Genomic DNA, 18,939 nt, shown 5'->3' with positions numbered 1-18,939 from the left:
AACAACGACGAGTCTGACTACAGAGAGGAGATCAAATCACTGGCACACTGGTGCCGCGAGAACAACCTCTCTCTTAACGTCGACAAGACCAAAGAACTGATCGTGGACTTCAGGAGGCCGCGGAGAGACCATGCGCCCATCCTCATCGACGGTGCTGCAGTGGAAAGGGTCAGCGAGTTCAAGTTCCTCGGAGTACACATCGAGGAGGACCTCAAATGGGAGACGCACTCCACACACGTGAGGAAAAAGGCTCAGCAGCGACTGTACTGGCTCCGCCGCCTGAAGAAGCTCGGAGTAGGACGTCGCATCCTCAGGCTGTACTACAACAGTTCTGTTGAAGGCATCCTAACAGGCTGTGTCACGGCCTGGTACGGGAACTGCACTGCCCGAGAAAAGGTCAGCCTACAACGAGTAGTGCGATCGGCAGAGCGGATAATGGGAATCGAGCTCCCAGCGCTCCAGGAACTGTACAAAAAGCGGTGCGTGGTCAAAGCCAAGCGCATCATCAAGGACAAGCACCACCCAAGTCACAGACTGTTCAACCCCCTACAACGACCGCGACCGGGCAAGGGGCTCTACCGCAGTATCAAGAGTTGCACCACCAGATTTTGGTGTAGTTTCAATCCAGCTGCTGTCAGAATGCTGAATGGGGCATAAGCCTGGATGAGTTCAGCAGCCTGACAGCAGGCGGCGCAGACTTTTCTGGCTCTTCCTGAACACACCTGTGGATTATACCAGGGACAATGACTTGGACTTTAGCCCCCCCTCGGACACACCTGTGGACCACACCAGGTACAAATGACTTTTTGTTGCACTCCCTCATGGAGCTACATGCGGATTATACTAGGGTCAGTCCACTCTAGGTGGACACGCACTGACCTTTTGCACCTTAATCCCTTGTATAACGCACTGACTTTTTTTGGGTCTTTTTTATTGTGCTCCTTTTCCTCTAAGCACCTTAACGTCCATTGTCTATCATGCACAGTATAAGTATAACATGCACAGTATACAATACATTGCTGCTATGCTCAGGCACCTTAGTTTAGTTTTTTTAGTTTTTTTTATTTATCTCAGGTAATTTGTAAATATGTAGATAACTTGTCTGGCCTTCTGTTGCTCTCTTGTTTTTGATCTCCTTCCCACCTGCCCCCCCCCTCTTCTTCTCCCCCCCCCCCCCCTCTTCTTTCTATGGAAACTAACGTTGCGATGGGAACGATGTACAAAAAAGAATTTCACCCACTTTTTTACCTTGTAAACCTGTGATGTGACAATAAAACTGATTCTGATTCTGATTCTGATTCTGACAGTTCCCATCTGATGTTGTGTGGGAGTCCTGACAGCTCCAGACCATAGTGAATAACTGCTAGCTTGCATAACGTCTTGAGACTAGGACTGAGGTCTAGGATATACAGGCTATTGGGTGGGTATCTCCCAAAGAGTACGATACGATCTCCTCCCATGGAACAGCTCCTATATGCCCACGGCGGGCATTTCCCCTTGGTCTCAACCTTCCTCAAGGAGAAAGTTTCTGAATTGAATATCCAAAGATAACGATAATCGAGGGGGTTGGCACCAAATATGTACAGCTCTCCATTATGGGTAAAGGATGAATGACTACTGCGTCCGTATGGAAGATTCTGTGTAGAAGATGTGTTCAGCCAGCAGTTGGTCTCTGTGTCAAACACTGTGATGGTGTCGCCCCACGGACAAAGGTCCCCTTGGCACGCAAGTACAAACATCTTTGTCCCGATGATGGTGGCAGAGTGACGGTATGAGGCAGGCGGAGGAGTTCCTCTGGTGTTAATGAAAGACCAGACCATTGTGTCGGTGTCCAACTTGTAGATGTCATTAGTGCGTCCAGTCAGTTGGGTGCTTCCTCCATAGATAAACATGACCTTCCCCAGGACGCAGGCTGAGTGGTCGTACCTCTCCTCTGGAACAGTCCCAGAAACCTGGGGTTTAAACATTCTGTGGGCGTCGACATCAAATGCATAAAGAAGGTTGTGATAAGGAATCCCTCCCCAGATGTAGATGGTATCTTCTATCAGCACAGCTGTGTGGCCCACACGTGTTGATGGAACCTTAAGGCAACGTTTCCCTCTTCCTGTAGTCACTGGGGGCAACTTCATCCAGCATAAAGACACTGTGTTCAAAACATGGACATCAATCTGACCGCGTTGCCATAACAGAGCTCTCCAAAGGTGCCACCCAAAGGTGTACACCTTGTGCTCCACTGAAACAGTAGCATAACTGCAGCCTTTTGGTCCTCCATTCAGACGCGTCCAGCTGAACATTTCTCACACTGAATCTGGACTTCTAAACCTTTCCTCTGTAAAACAATGTAGTCCTAATGTGAGCGACTGTGTCTTATCACTTATATTGTTTCAGTGGCACAAATGTCACGCAAAGTCTGACGAATCCGTAAAGCAAATCAGTCGTGTTGGCCAATCAAGGAAGCAGATGACTGTTGATCTCCTAATATGGCAAATTGAATGGCAGCAGAATGTTCATCAGTGTTGATGAATGATGTTCAGGGGAAGTCGCTACGGCTGGATGTGTGGTAAAAGTTTATAAATGACGTTTCGGTTTGTTTGACGATTAACTTTAAAGGACATGGTTGACATTGTGATGTCGTTACGTGATGATGGTGTCATTACTTAGATTACCCAATGATGTTACTCCAACTGACTGTCGTCGTAAATATATCAACAGAATGTTAACATGTCGTTAAAAACTTGAACCCTTTTGGACATGTCATTAAAGGAAAATTACGGACATGACGTTTTCCTACCTTGATTTGATGTTATTAAGTCATGATGAGAGGAGTCCCGGACCCCCTCTCATCATGACTTAATAACGCGATACTTCCGACATCCAGGCTCCAGAATGGCAGGCGGAAGTATCGCGAGATGAGACTTCGAGCGTAATTTCAGTAAAACAGAGTTGTAAACACCAATGGCCGCGCGCACACAGAGCTATGAGACTATACGGACATCAGACGGACCACACACTACAGATATATACAAGAAAAAACTATTTTCGAGCGACGGAAATAAGCGGATTTAACCTAGATCAACCGACGGCCGCTCTGAGCTGTTGGGGGCGGGGCACCCGAAATCATAACATCGCTCAATATGAACTGGGGCTCCGGGACCCCTCTCATAATAGGAGACTTATTATGACATGTTGATGTCATAATAAGTAATGATGTTAATAAGTCTTTACTTAGACTTAATAACATCAAATCAAGGTAGGAAAACGCCATGTCCGAAATTCTCCTTTAACACATTGACCGCCGGGCCCGTAGTTCTACGGGCCGTTAAATCCAACAGTTAAGCGCCGATCCCGTAGCCTACGGGCTGTGGTGCTTTTTCCTTTTTTTCGATTTTTTTTTTTTTTTCAATTTTCTAGGGGGACCATTTTCAGTGTAACACCACCCGAAGTCGACCGGAAGTGCGATGTCGGCCTCCATTCTAAGTCGTACACAAAAAGCCCTGTAAACCTATGTAGTTTTTCATCCTCGCATTTCCCATGTTAACATAAACGGTCAGAACTCAAACATGGCGGCTCCGTTTGACACGCGGTCTCGACGAGTAGACACCAGGACATGTGCACGTTGTTTACAAACAGTGGATCGGGCAATCTAAAGGATTTTAACGGGGCCTATGGCGACCTGAAAAAAACAAAAAACAACAATAAAACCTTGGCACTGGTGAGTACATTATGAGATTAGCCCTTGGCGGTGGATGTGTTAATGATATTACATTTGCATGTTCAAACAGTTTCAACACTAGCAGAGGAGGTCAAACTATTGTATTGTGAGCTTATAGATCTGGTATTTCTAAAAAAATATATATTTTAAATTAATTAACCCATTCAAAACGGGGAAAGCATCCGTGTAATTTTAGATTTTTGCGTTGGCTATTCCAAAATAGCAGATATACAAGCCCACAGGGGGGGCTTGGGGTATCTCGAGAACCGTTCGCCCACCGACTTCAAATTCGACACACGTGTCGCAGACGACCCGAGGGAGTGCAGTGCCCGGCGCAGAGTCTGTCGGATAGGCAGTTGTCCAGAACCGCCAGAAAAGGCTCTGGCATTGGCCCAAACGAGCCAATTGATTGCCAAGGCAACCCCTGGCTTAGCTTGGTTTGTTAAATTCCCCACACCTGCCATTTGATTAGTTAGTCAGTCCACTTTCCACAGTCAGTTTGCACTCTTCAGACATTCTCCACAGACGTTTACCACTACACAAGAACTTTCCACAACTTACCAATCCCCCCCCATATACCCATATATGGCCAGGCCCATATATGCCCATATACTGCTAACATCAGGGATCTCCATATATGGGCATAAAAGGGAAACAGACAGACAGACGGTTAAAACGGGTGCTATGACAACGTGTATAACAGGTATTGCATAACAGGGTGGGGCATGCATTCCCTATTGTCGGAAAGCGTTGGATATCACCTTATCACAGAGCGTGTTCATGACTCGATCCACACTCGTTCATGGAGGCAGTACTTCCGCATTTGGGCCAAGGACCTTGGGTAAGAAGAAAGGGACGCGCTGGAACCGGGCATGCGTCATGACACTCAAGGGTGGCAAACTCGTACCGGAGGTTTGATGAAACCAGCTTATAAACAAACACTTTTTTCTGAACGCTTGCGACCTTTGTCATATAATCGGTTCAGGAGTATTAGGGGGAAAAAAAACATATCACAGGTTGTTTTGTGTTCACAGTTTTTGTTGATGTGCACAGTGCGTAATTCTATCTAAACAGTGGCAGGTATCGTTTCAGGCTCAGTAGCATTTAAATGCGGAAGTAGAGCTGGGTGAGCAACTTCATTCGTTCAGTGCCAATGCCAAACATGTCCATTTTTTCCAAAGCCCAGAGTGCCAATAACACATCCATACAGTGTTTTCAGTGTTTACGCTAGATGGCGCTGTTCCCCAACCTATGAGCCACCATTTCACTCTCAGGGACACAGAGAAACAGGAGATCACGTGATCGCAAAATCTCCGTTACCATTCACATCCTTGTTATTCGATTTGGGAAAACGTCCTCCCTAGTTTTCCACCTGTATTTATTTATGTGGCACTGAATGCGTTAATTGAAATGAATAGTTGGGGGATGGGGCATCCGTCCTCTAGTTTTCATATAACTCTATGGTTTATAGGCAGTGGTTCTCAAAGTGAGGTCCAGGGGCTCTCTGGGTTCCTTGGGGGGGTTTTAAATTGACCCTTACAGGTCTGTAACTCTGGCAGTGCTGGCACGCTGGTGCAGGGAGAACAACCTCTCTCTTAACGTCGACAAGACCAAAGAACTGATCGTGGACTTCAGGAGGCCGCGGAGAGACCATGCGCCCATCCTCATCGACGGTGCTGCAGTGGAAAGGGTCAGCGAGTTCAAGTTCCTCGGAGTACACATCGAGGAGGACCTCAAATGGGAGACGCACACCACACACGTGAGGAAAAAGGCTCAGCAGCGACTGTACTGGCTCCGCCGCCTGAAGAAGCTCGGAGTAGGACGTCGCATCCTCAGGCTGTATTACAACAGTTCGGTTGAAGGCATCCTAACAGGCTGTGTCACGGCCTGGTACGGGAACTGCACTGCCCGAGAAAAGACCAGCCTACAGCGAGTAGTGCGATCGGCAGAGCGGATAATGGGAATCGAGCTCCCAGCGCTCCAGGAACTGTACAAAAAGCGGTGCGTGGTCAAAGCCAAGCGCATCATCAAGGACAAGCACCACCCAAGTCACAGACTGTTCAAACCCCTACAACGACCGCGACCGGGCAAGGGGCTCTACCGCAGTATCAATAGTTCCACCACCAGGTACTGGTGTAGTTTTAATCCAGCTGCTGTCAGGATGCTGAATGAGGCATAAGCCTTGCTCAGCAGCCTGACAGCAGGCGGTGCAAAACCTTTCTGGCTCTTCCTGAACACACCTGTGGATTATACCAGGGACAATGACTTGGACTTAGCTCCCCCTCGGACACACCTGTGGACTACACCAGGTACAAATGACTTTTTTGCTGCACTCCCTCATGGAGCTACTTGCGGATTATACTAGGGTCAGTCCACCCTAGGTGGACACGCACTGACCTCTTGCACCTTAATCCCATGTATAACGCACTGACTTTTTTGTCTTTTTTATTGTGCTTTTTTTTTCTCTAAGCACCTTAACGTCCATATGTATATCATGCACAGTATAAGTCTAACATGCACAGTATACATACATTGCTGCTATGCTCAGGCACCTTAGTTTTTTATTATCTCAGGTACTTTGTAAATATGTAGATAACTTGTCTGGCCTTCTGTTGCTCTCTTGTTTTGATCTCCTTCCCACTTGCCCCCCCACCCCTCTTCTTCTCCCCCCCCCCCCCCCCCTCTTCTTTCTATGGAAATTAACGTTGCGATGGGAACGATGTACAAAAACGAATTTCACCCACTTCTTTACCTTGTAAACCTGTGATGTGACAATAAAACTGATTCTGATTCTGATTCTGATGCACTTGTGCACTGCCAGGGTTAAGGGGGGTCTTTGAAATTCAAATGTTTGAGAACCATGGGTCTATAGGATAGACCCCTATCCTCTATCCAGGTCCCTTTAGCCTGGTTCCAAACCATAGACCCCCCCGCCCACTCTCTGAGTGGACTGCCTCTTGATCTGGTGTTCAAATGTGAGCCTAGGACTTTCTTCGATACCAAAAAGTACCGTCCAATAGGAGTCGGAGGTGGGGGTGGTCTAACGACAAGCCAATCAGCGAATATCTGTTCGGGTTGGGTTTGTTTGTTTGTTTGCTTGTTTAAGGAATATTTTTTGACAGTTTTTTTTTTTTTGTTTTCTTCAGTTGCTGTTGTTAGTCATGGCTGCCAGTTCCCACCGGATGTTGTGTGGGAGTTCCCACTGCTTCAGACCATACTGAATAACTGCTAGCTTGCATAACGTCTTGAGACTAGGACTGAGGTCTAAGATATACAGGTTATTGGTTGTGTTGTATGTCCCAAAGACGATAATACGATCTCCCACCATGCAACAGCTCATACCATATGCCCACAGGCTTTTCCCCTTGGTCTCAACCTTCTTCCAGGAGATAGTCTCTGGATTGAATTTCCAAAGAAAATCGTGGGCGTAATGAACAGATACGTACAGCTCTCCATTATAGGTAAAGGGTGGATGACTACTCTGTCGGACTGGACACTGTCTAGAAGGTGTGTTCAGCCAGCAGTTGGTCTCAGTGTCAAACACTGTGATGTTGTTGTAGCGGTAATCCCACGGCCACGTCGGCCACCACAGGTCCTGTCGGCACGCAAGTACAAACATCTTTGTCCCGATGATGGTGGCAGAGTAACTTACTGAAGAAGGTGGAGGAGTTTGTCTGGTGTTAATAAAAGACCAGACCATTGTGTCTGTGTCCAACTTGTAGATGTCATTAGTGTGTCTAGTCAGTTGGGTGCTTCCTCCATAGATAAACATGACCTTCCCCAAGACGCAGGCTGAGTGGTCGTACCTCTCCTCTGGAACAGTGCCAGAAACCTGGGGTTTGAACGTTCTGTGGGTGTCGACATCAAATGCATAAAGAAGGTCATGATAAGGAATCCCTCCCCAGATGTAGATGGTATCTTCTATCAGCACAGCTGTGTGGCCCACACGTGTTGATGGAACCTTAAGGCAACGTTTCCAGCTTCCTGTTGTCACTGGGGGCAACTTCATCCAGCATAAAGACACTGTGTTGAAAACATGGACATCAATCTGACCGCGTTGCCATAACAGAGCTCTCCGAAGGCGCCACCCAAAGGCGTACACCTTGTGCTCCACTCCAACAGCAGCATAACCGCATCCTTTTGGTCCTCCGTTCAGATGTACCGTCCAGCAGAACATTTCTCACACTGTAAGTTAATTTGGACTTCTAAACCTTTCCTCTGTAAAACAATGTAGTCCTAATGTGAGCGACTGTGTCTTATCACTTATAGTGTTTCAGTGGCGCAAATGTCACGCAAAGGCTGACGAATCCGTAAAGCAAATCAGTCGTGTTGGCCAATCAAGGAAGCCGATGACGTTTGCTCTCCTAATATGGCAAATTGAATGGCAGCAGACTGTTCATCAGTGTTGATGAATGATGTTCAGGGGAAGTCGCTACGGCTGGATATGTTGGTAAAAGTTTATAAATGACGCTTTGTTTTGTTTGACAATTAATTTTAAAGGACATGGTTGACATTGTGATGTTGTTACATGATGATAATGATGGCACCCAATGATGTTACTCCAACTGAATATCAACAGCAGGTTAACATGTCGTTAAAAACTTTAACCCCGTCCTCCCTGTTTTAGACCTGTCATTAATGATAGAAGAGGTCCTTAATAGACTCCCCCCAGACACCCCACCAGTCATTGAGGAAGCAGGACAAGACCTAAACATTAACTGTGGCAGGATATCTAAGGAGGAAATAAGAAAAGCCAGCAAAAAACTGAAGCTGGGCAGGGCACCAGGAAAGGATAACATCCCACCTGATGTACTGAAAGCAGACACCAACGCTACCACAGAGATCCTCCATGGGCTTCTAAATGACATCTGGGAAAAAGAGGAGATTCCCAATGACTGGAAAGAGGGGTTAATCGTCACAGTTCCAAAGAAAGGAAATCTCAGTGAATGCAAAAACTGGAGGGGCATCACGCTCCTCTCAGTCCCCAGCAAAATCCTCTGCCGTATCCTCCTAGACAGAATACAAGATCCACTGGACAAGATTTTCAGGAGAGAACAAGCAGGTTTTCGTAAAAATAACTCCTGTACAGACCATATCGCATCACTCAGAATAATTGTCGAACAGTGCATTGAATGGCAGTCTTCGTTATTCATTAACTTTGTCGACTTCGAAAAGGCTTTCGACAGTCTGGACAGAAACACCCTGTGGAAGCTGCTTCGACACTATGGTATACCAATAAAACTGGTCAACATCATCAAATGCATGTATGATGGATTCACAGGTCAAGTCATCTCAAATGGTAAGCTCTCTGACACCCTCCTCATAAAAACAGGAGTACGCCAAGGTTGCCTACTGTCACCCCTCCTCTTCCTAATCGCCATCGACTGGATCTTGAAAATGTCAGTGGATGGTCAAAGGACAGGACTACAGCGGAACCCGTTTGAACATCTGGAAGACCTCGATTTTGCAGATGACTTGGCTCTGATCTCAGGAACACATGCACACATCCAACGCAAGACCACCAGATTACATGAACACAGCAAACAGTTAGGACTCAAGATTAATGTTGGGAAGACCAAGGTCATGAGGCTCAATACCAAATCCCATCAACCGATCACACTTGAGGAGAAACCCCTGGAAGATGTGGTCGAGTTTGTCTACCTGGGAAGCAACATCAGCACAGATGGAGGAGCTGATAAAGATGTCGAGCTGCGCATCAACAAAGCAAGACACGCTTTCAGAACACTCCGACCTGTATGGCTCTCCTCCCAGCTCTCCAGAAACACAAAAATCTGAATCTTCAATTCAAATGTAAAGTCTGTCCTTCTCTATGGCTGTGAGACCTGGAAAACCACCAAATCAATCACTGATAAACTGCAAGTGTTTATTAACAACTGTCTCAGATACATACTGAGGATTTGGTGGCCCAACAAGATCTCAAATGTAGAACTGTGGAGATGCATGAAACAGGAGCAAATCAACACACAAATCAAATTTAGAAAGTGGGGATGGATTGGCCATACACTTAGAAAGGATCCGAGTAATATAGCAAGACAAGCTCTGGACTACAATCCTCAAGGCAAGAGGAAGCCAGGGAGACCAAAATCCAACTGGAGGCGGTCCACACTTGGTGAACTGACCAAGACGGGGACCTCCTGGCAAAAAGTAAAGAACATTGCGCAGAGGAGAGTGAGGTGGAGATCCATGGTGGACGCCCTATGCTCCCAAGGGGGCCAAGAGGATTAAGTCAAGTAAGTCATTAATGATAGACAGAAATGTATTACGTTCAAACAGTTTCAACACTAGCAGAGGAGGTCAAAATACTGTGATGTGAGCTTATAGATCTGGCGTTTCTGTTATTTTTGAAAAAGATAACTGAAATGAACCCATTCAAACCAGGAAAGCATCTGTGTCATTTTCATCGTTTGCGTCGGCTATTCCAAGATAGCAGATATACAAGCTCACGGCTTCGTGTTGCACTGCAAGCTTGTACATCTGCTATTTTTGAACATTTTGAAAGATCTTGAAATGTGACAACCACTGATTTGGAAGGCATTTGTAGAATCGGTAATGTAGGGAGCACAGCTGTAACCATGTGTACATGTCAAACCTCACATAGGAAACATAACCAAATATTACTTTAGTTCAGTGTAGGCTGCGCTAGCCTTCCTGCTTTCGTGTATAGAGGGGCGGGTTTAAAATCAGCGCGGAGAGAATGCGCCTGATCCCATTGGTTCACCGATCTGTCCGTCAGCCCCCGCCCCGTCAACACAACATTACGAGCGACGCCCACTGCACTCTGGTTGGTTGGGGAAATGAAACACTTCCTATACCGGGTACACCGACGCGCTGGTCCAGGCTTTTATTTTTTAGCAAAACGAAACAATAAAAGCCTGGAGATCGAGGCTAAGTTCAGTGCTTTCCAAACGAATAGTGCCAGCGCCCCCCTCATCCAATATGAAGGTACCTAAGGCCCCCCAACAGCACCTCAGTGACCCCTTTCAGAAATGTTGCTTCCTGCGCCCCCTCCAATGTTCTGTGAACGCCCTCTGGGGGGCGGTACCGCCCCTTTTGAGATACACTAGTCTATACGAACTCAATAGAGCACCGAAGTCCTGACGTCACTGCCAGTAGAGGGCGCTTTCCGCAGGTTCGTGGCTTTACTTTCTGTATTGATATCCTCATTGGGGAATCTTAGATCACTTCAAGAACTGTGTTCCAAAAATAAACACGCCACCCTGGCGTTTTTTACTCATATGGATATGAAGCATCGACTGAAGGCGTAAATGTACACATTTACCCAAAGAGTAACACAATATAAACACTAGAAACGAGTCAAACGACCCAAAGACTACATTTCCCATGAACGCGGCTGCTGTGGGGACAGTGATATCAGACCCGGAAGTAGTAGTTCTTAAGACTTTTAAGGCAGAATTAATTCCACTTTCGCCAGAAACGGGCTGTATCAAATATGAATGAATATCATAAACGATGCAGAGCCACGCCCCCTGACAAAGACACCAGGGTGGTGTGTTTATGTTTGGAACACAGTTCTTATATGACGTGATCTAAGATTGCCAAATGGGGATTTCAACACAAAGAATAAAGCCAAGAACCCGTGGAACAGCGCCCTCTAGTGGCAGTGACGTCAGACTTCGGTGCTCTGTAGGCTCCATGCACAGCAGCCATGTGGTAAAGAGATTGGGCCTCTTCCTTACTTCCTTCAACAGGTTTGACCAATGATACTACTCAAGGCTCTGTTCCCTTTAGTGTAGCACGGTGGACCCCCATAACTCTGAGAGTGTACAAATGGAACCAAATGGACCCTTGGAGGGAGTGTCGGTTGGGAGGAGTAGGGGAGATTTTATGTCCTCCCAGGGGGGCTCCTCACTGGCAGGTGAGTCAGTAGTAGCCTAGTAGTAGACGTTTTTTTTCCCAAGGGGCGGGATCAAAACAATGGCCCACGATGCAATTGGTTAGAACTACAACCAACTACCAATTACAGTCTCCCATATTCGAACACTGGGCCCTGATTGGTTACCCACGTCTTCTGGAGCAGGAAATGGATTCTCTATGGAGCGGTGCCAGACCCAAAGCGCAGAGTGCAATTATTTTTTTTGCACTCTGCGATCCGTCTGGTCCCAGGCTAAGTCAGTAGGATACAACAGCAGTGACAACCACTGATGGAAAAAGTACTCAAATGTTTTACTTAAGTAAAAGTATCAATAATGCAATGTAGAAATACTCTGTTACAAGTAAAAGTCCGGAATACATTTTTTTTTGAATAAAAGTACAAAAGTATTGGTATAAAATTGTACTTGGTGTTTCACTTACAACCAAGGTTTATATTTTAGCTTGTAATTAAAGTAAATAAAAGATGAGTGTTCTTTTTTATTTATTTACTGCTTTCTATAGTTTTAGCAATTTTCTCGATCTTTTTAACAGTGGGCGGGGGCATTCTGTCCGGTGGCTAAATATGTATTTTTTTACACAATAAAAAAGGTCCTGTGGTCTTTGATGGCCAGATGTGAGTTATTGGGGGCTAGAATAGCTACTGTAAATAATAATAAAGAAAACGCCGGGTTATTGTGTAAAAAAATACATATTTAGCCACCGGACAGGCCCACTGTAAAAGAAATCGCAAAAATTGATAAAACTATAGAAAGCAGTAAAAAAAAAAAAATTAACACTCATCTTTTATTCACTTTAATTACAATCTAAAACATAAACCTTGGTTGTAAAAAAAAAAAAGTTGTCCTTTAAGTAAAAGTACTCATAATGCAGAATGTCCCATAACATTTTTTAAAATGTATAAAAATATTTTGAAAATAGCAGATCTACAAGGTCACAATGCGTCGTATCGCGACACATTGTGAGCTTGTAGATCTGCTATTTTCAAATGGCCGAAATGTATATACTGTAGGGCTGAAGTGGTTAATGTATGTTTTGTAATAATAATTGAAATCTACAAAGTAACCAGTGACTAAAGTTTTCAAATAAATGTAGTGGAGTAAAAGTACAAAATTTGGATCCAAGATGTAGTGGAGTGGAAGTAAAAGTATTGGAAATTGGAAATACTCAAGTAAAGTACAAATACCTCAGAATTGTACTTAAGTACAGTACTTAAGTAAATGTACTTCTTTACTTTCCACCACAACTTTGGCCACTCTAAATTGGGGAAAAAAATTATATCTTGAAAAAAAAAAGAAAAAAAGTTGGCACATCAAAGCATTGTGCGTCTCAGTATGAAAACGTGTAGTGCTAATTAATATGTTAAATCCACTCTGAGAAATGCTGACATCGTCTTTGACAAAACAGAACGTGTGTGTAACACTGCCAGAGTCTTGTATCAGTTACAGTGCTACACTGTGTCAATTATGTATGACTTAATTAGCATTTTCTGTTAATTGGTCCTGTTTACAGATGGTGTTTTTTTTTTTCAGTGTAAATGTTCCCATCCCTTAATACGTACATACTGTATGTAACTATCTACCAGTGGTGGAAAAAAAGTACTCACCGCTCTATTCTGTGGCACGCTACACCCCTACCCGTTAACCTTTACCCGCGATTTTCTACCCATTACCCGTGAAATACGGATAATGGAGCTGGCGCTGTCCCTAAGCGCCATTCTGCGCCTGCTATACCCGTTCTCCATTATGCCGACGCCGTTATTTGCAGGTGGAGGCGTGCCCGTGGGCGTGTTGTTGCTATATCCCCAAAATTGCTATTCTGCCCACACACACGCGGGTGCGGCTTTGGGAAAGCGCACAGCGGATTCTAAAACCACCCGCAAGAGTGCACAGACTGCAATGGATTCGTAGTGTAACGCAGTTTCTCAAACTTTTTTGACTTCTGTACCCCCTTTCCCTGCTTTCTGAATCCAAGTACCCCATTTATAAGACCACTGCATACATCGAAAATATTGACATCAAAAATAAAATTTTGATGTCAATATGTGGTGCAAATAAGTATTACTTTCTACTCAGTAACAGTTGTGCTATAAAGTTTTTGATTTTGTTTGGTTTAATACTTTACAGATCATTAGGTTCACACAAAGTTTCTCCATGTTTCATAGTTACACATAATCTTTTTTTCTTTCTTTCATTTTCCACTTTCTTACACGTACCCCTTATAGTACCTCCGAGTACCCCTAGGGGTAGGTACATGTACCCCCATTTGAGAAACACTGGTTGTAACGGGTAGCGCAGGTGTTTAGCGGGTAAGGGAGGTGTCCCAGAATAGCAACTTTTGCGGGGGAACGCCCCTTGCTTAGTCCTAAATCCGACATTAGTGGCTTTAGCAACTTGAACCTGGAATAGGGCCCTCAACGTGTTTACTTAAAGGGATAGTTCACCCCCAAAATGACTTATTTTCTATCGATTACACACCCCATGGAGATTTGAATTTGTGGAGATTTTTTATTTTTTGTTGAATCTAAGCCAATAATTTGATGACGTGCACGTGCACGTGCACACATAGACATGAAAGGGGGCTTGAGCCCCTGCCCTTTTACCCGTCGCTAAAAAAAGTGCCCTCTCCAGAAAAAAAAAAAAAGAGAAGACAAATTCAACTGCCCCTAGCGGCCTAACGGTAAGGCTGACGGAAATGCCAGTGGATGTGTTGGATGCAGCTCAAAGTTAACTTTTCTCAGGTATCTATTTTGTCACCGTACGACCTTCCTAGCCCGTGTTATTAAAGAAAAACGGGCGACAATGGCCAAAAATCGGCGATCGAAAATCGGCGAAAGTGGCCGTTTTCAAGATGTTTTGGCCATTATCTCTGGAACGGAATGTCCAATCTGCTCAGTTCAAAGCTTGTTGGGTGCGTGACTTTGAGGCCATTAAGTACTCAGTGATTTCGGGTTTTTGGGCCTAAAAGTATGATAATTGTCCGTGAAACAAAATCCAAAAAGTGCCCTTTTGAAATTCCAGCCCCTGCCTCTCCAAATACTTCTGCACGTCCCTGGGTGGCGGCTCCGGAAGGAGACACAAAGTGTCAACATTGAGTCTCCTACCGTATACATTAGCATCTTTCCGCTGGTCATCAAATTATTGGCTCAGGAATGCGACAAAAACTAAAAAAATTCAAGGCTTCATGGTGTGTGTAATTGATAGAAAATAAGTAATTTTTTGGGTGAACTTTCCCTTTAAGTAAAAGTATCAATACCAGTACAGAAGTATTGGAATCAACATATACTTCAAGAAAGTAAAAGTACTCATTATGCAGAATGTCCCATTTCAAAATGTATAAAGATCTTTAGAAAATAGCAGATATAACTTGTAGATCTGCTATTTTCAAATAGCCAAAATACATAGAGAGCTTAAGTTGTTAATTCTTAGTAATGATAAACTAAATCTACAAAGTAAGTAGTAACTAAAGTTTTCAAATGAACCCCACCGCTCATAAGATGCAATGTAAAAGTGGTCACAGCCTCACGTGTAAAAATGCATCCCATCAAACTTGCAGATGCTGTTTTTCTCCCAGTGTGGAGGAAGAATGCTTAGGATTTTTACTGTGATCTCTCGTTCTTGAAATATATATCTCTTAGTTCATGTTGTAAACAATAATAGCAAATCAAAGCAGTTGTCCTCAAAACCCCACCTCCAGTGGCTGTCATAAGAACGGAGGGAGTGCTCTATGATCATGGCACCAGAACCTGCTCTTGCTCGCGCAGCTGCAGCCCGTCAAGCCTAATATATGCTCCGACGCACAAAGGTGTGCAGAGCATTGCAGAGAATAGCAAGACCTCCAAGCTCACAACGGTCGCATCAGCGTCCTATTCACCTGTTTCCTAGGCTGTGTGTTTTCCACTTCCTGTCGGATTTCATTGGATATCATTAGTCATCTGACCAGTTTCATTGGATTTCATTGGATCAAATCGACAGGAAGTGGAACACACACAGGAAGTGAAAAGCCTAGGAAACAGGTGGATAGCAGAGGTAAGAGGTCCTTCTGGCTGAGGTCCAGCCAAGACAAAAAAGCAGAAAGTCATCTCCGGTTTACTTCCCATAATCAGCATGAAGTAGGTGGCCGCCTTTTTAGGAGACCGGAAGCAGGTCGGAATCTATTATTTCCAATGGAAGAGTGAACATGAACACAGCTTCTGAACCATTCTTTAGCCCAACCTACGGCAAATTAAACTAAGAGACATTTGATTGGAAAGACAATTTATGTTTGAATGCATTTATCCCCCCTCCCCACCTTTGTTAAAACCCCTTAATAAAAGGCTTTTGTTGAGGAACCCAGCCCGTCTTGGTGTTGGTCAGCTTCTACAAGACAGACAGACAGACAGACAGACAGACAGACAGACAGACAGACAGACAGACAGACAGACAGACAGACAGACAGACAGACAGACAGACAGACAGACAGACAGACAGACAGACAGACAGACAGACAGACAGACAGACAGGTAGGGTACTCACAGCAGTTGGTGACAGCGAAGCTGTTGGCCACCTCCAGGTTGTCTATGTGTGGCGTCAGTCTGAAGTCTGCCGTTCCAAACTGAACCATGCCCACCCTGAACGCACTGTACTCCTGGTCCGCACCCCGTGGAAACAGACCACCTGGAAGGGAGAGAGACACACACACACACACACACACACAAGTTTGTTTTATTATACTTCAGAATCAGAATCATCTTTATTGTCACATCACAGGTTTAGCGTCGACGCGTTGTGAGCTTGTAGATCCGCTATTTTCAAATAGCCGAAGTATATATGGGGCTGATGTGGTTAAAGTACTGCATGTGTTGTAATAATAATCAAAATCCACAAAGTAACTCAAGTTTTCAAACAATTGTAGTGGAGTAAAAAAGTACAATATGTAGTGGAGTAGAAGTATTACAAATTGCAAATACTCCAGAAAAGTAAAAGTACCTCAAAATTGTACTGAAGTACAGTACTTGAGTTAATGTTATTATTTTCCACCACTGATTGTTTGCAGGGTGGATTACTCTATGTATTTGACCGGGACGTTCTGTGTTTATCCAAACTAAGCTGATAAGTAATTGCTCATTAAATCATGTTCATTAGAGGCATAATGGGCTTGTAGAACTTAACCCTTTAAGAACACATCTTTGTGTCATTTTTGGGCGGTGAAACCGCCCCTATATGTGAGGTTTGGATATTTGCACACCAAATCCTGCGCTGTGATTGGCCACAAATGTACCCCCCTAACCCTGCACCGTGATTGGCCAATCACAGTCTATTCAGGACTGTGATTGGCTAGGGAAACATGACACATGTGCATAGCCCTATATAAGAAACCATAACTTAAAAAAAACAATAATTTTTTTTTTTTTTAAGTTATGGTTTCTTCCATCACTTATTCCATCACTTCTTCCATCACTGTGATGACCACTGTGACCACACCGCCCACTTCACACTGGGTGTGATTTTTAGATTTCTTTGGGCTATTCAAAAATAGCAGATCTACAAGCTCATATGAGCAAGTTGGAGCATTGCGTGATGCACAAATTGTCTTCTTTAAATAGACTATCATCTTATACAAACACAATTGACACAAGGAATTGAAACCCTCCCTTCTGCTGATTATAGAAAAGTTATAATCACAGAGATTTGTTGACAATAATAGCCTATAGTAGAGAGAGGTGCGCGCTGTGCGCCCTGACCCTCTCTAGTTGGCATTGCGGGTGGTTTTAGAGTCCGCCGTGCGCTTTCCCAAAGGTGTGTGGGCAGAATAGCACCACACCTCCACCCGCAAATAACGGTGTCGGCATAATGGAGAGCGGGTATTAGCAAGCGCAGAATAGCGTTTAGGGACAGTGCCAGCTCCGTTATCCGTATTTCACGGGTAATGGGTAGAAAATCACGGGTAATGGTTAACGGGTGCGGCTTTAGATTGGTCTGGAATAGGGCGGTTAATACCTAATGCCAAACAAAAGAAGAATAGATAAAAAAGAAGACCATTGCATTACAGGTAATCAACAAGCTATACTAAAAAAAACTGGTGAAACAAATTGGCCAAATTATCAAACAATATAAGAAAGAGGCAAACAATTGTGAAAATCTACAATCTACATGCTCGCAACCTGTGAGCTTGTAGATCGGCTATTTCCACAATATTTATCTGTGGAACAGAGTCAAACTAAATGTAATGCCTCAACTCTACTACAATTCCAAGTGCTTGTCAGGGTGGGGGGTCCCCAGTTCAAATATGATTGTTTTGAGGGGGTCGTGGCCTGAAAAGGTTGAGAACCGCTGCTCTAGGAGGTCATTCTGAGTGCTTAGAGCCCTGAGTTGACATTGAAAAGAAAAAGGTGATTTGATTTCACATTTTCTCACGGCCGCCTTTGAAGATGATGTGATTTTCTTTGCAGGCAAAGACTGTGTGGTCTGAATGCTGGCATCCATTGAGTTAGAACAATTTTTTAAAAATCTTTACTCATGGTAGGGTTACCAGGCTAGTAGGGCTGCACAATTATGGCCAAAACTATCATCACAATTATGTTTAACTCTTTAAGACCTGAGAACGCATCTGTGTGTCATTTTTAGATTTCGTTGGGCTATTCAAAAATAGCAGATCTACAAGCTCATAGTGCGGCACCGAGTGCCGCACTATGAGCTTGTAGATCTGCTATTTTTGAAAAATCGTGAAAAATGTTGTGCAAATCTTTGAATATATATATATTTAAAGCGAGCATTTCTAGCTAAAATGTTATTGCTTCTGGGGATTCTACAAATGTCTTCTAAATCAGTTTAAAACAGTTTTCTGAAACACTTATGTTGCTATAATATTAATGTCAGTGTCAAGGAGCCCCACAACGATATGTGTTTGGCTGCGGACACCCATCTCAAAAAAAAAAATTCCAGGGACCCCCAGAAGCAAAGATTTGAGTAAAAAACAATTGCTTTATAGATATATATATTCAAAGATTTGCACAAAAAAAAACACGATTAAAAAAAAAAAAGCAGATCTACAAGCTCATAGCGCGGCACTCGGTGCCGCGCTATGAGCTTGTATATCTGCTATTTTTGAATAGCCAAAAGTATAAAATATGGATAAAGTGTTTACACAGATGTGTCCCCCGGTCTTAAAGGGTTAATCAATATTGAGATCACAATTATTCATCACAATTATTCATAGATTTTGGTGACTGAGAATATTCGTGTTTCACTCTCACATAAACAATGCCATGTTGTGATCTCCATCTTTGCATGACAATAACATCGGTGCTCCTTATTCGCCTAAATTCACTGCACGTC

General features: G+C 44.1%; 1 protein-coding gene across 3 annotated transcripts in view; it reads right to left on the bottom strand.

Moving 5' to 3' along the window:
• Positions 1-18,939, bottom strand: part of LOC308075956 (glutamate receptor 2-like) — a gene marked incomplete at its 3' end in the record, with an annotated part of 161,533 nt that overhangs the window by 114,290 nt on the left and 28,304 nt on the right. For all 3 annotated transcript variants that reach the window (XM_080416001.1, XM_080416002.1, XM_080416003.1), the window contains exon 2: positions 16,138-16,278. In XM_080416001.1, coding sequence (XP_080272127.1) covers positions 16,138-16,225 — 88 coding nt within the window. In that variant the 5' untranslated portion in view covers positions 16,226-16,278. The remainder of the gene's footprint in view (positions 1-16,137; positions 16,279-18,939) is intronic.

Source organism: Gymnoscopelus braueri (assembly GCF_963280865.1).
Source record: "Gymnoscopelus braueri genome assembly, chromosome: 2".
Lineage (NCBI taxonomy): Eukaryota > Metazoa > Chordata > Actinopteri > Myctophiformes > Myctophidae > Gymnoscopelus > Gymnoscopelus braueri.
This window is presented reverse-complemented; position numbering and strand designations above follow the sequence as displayed.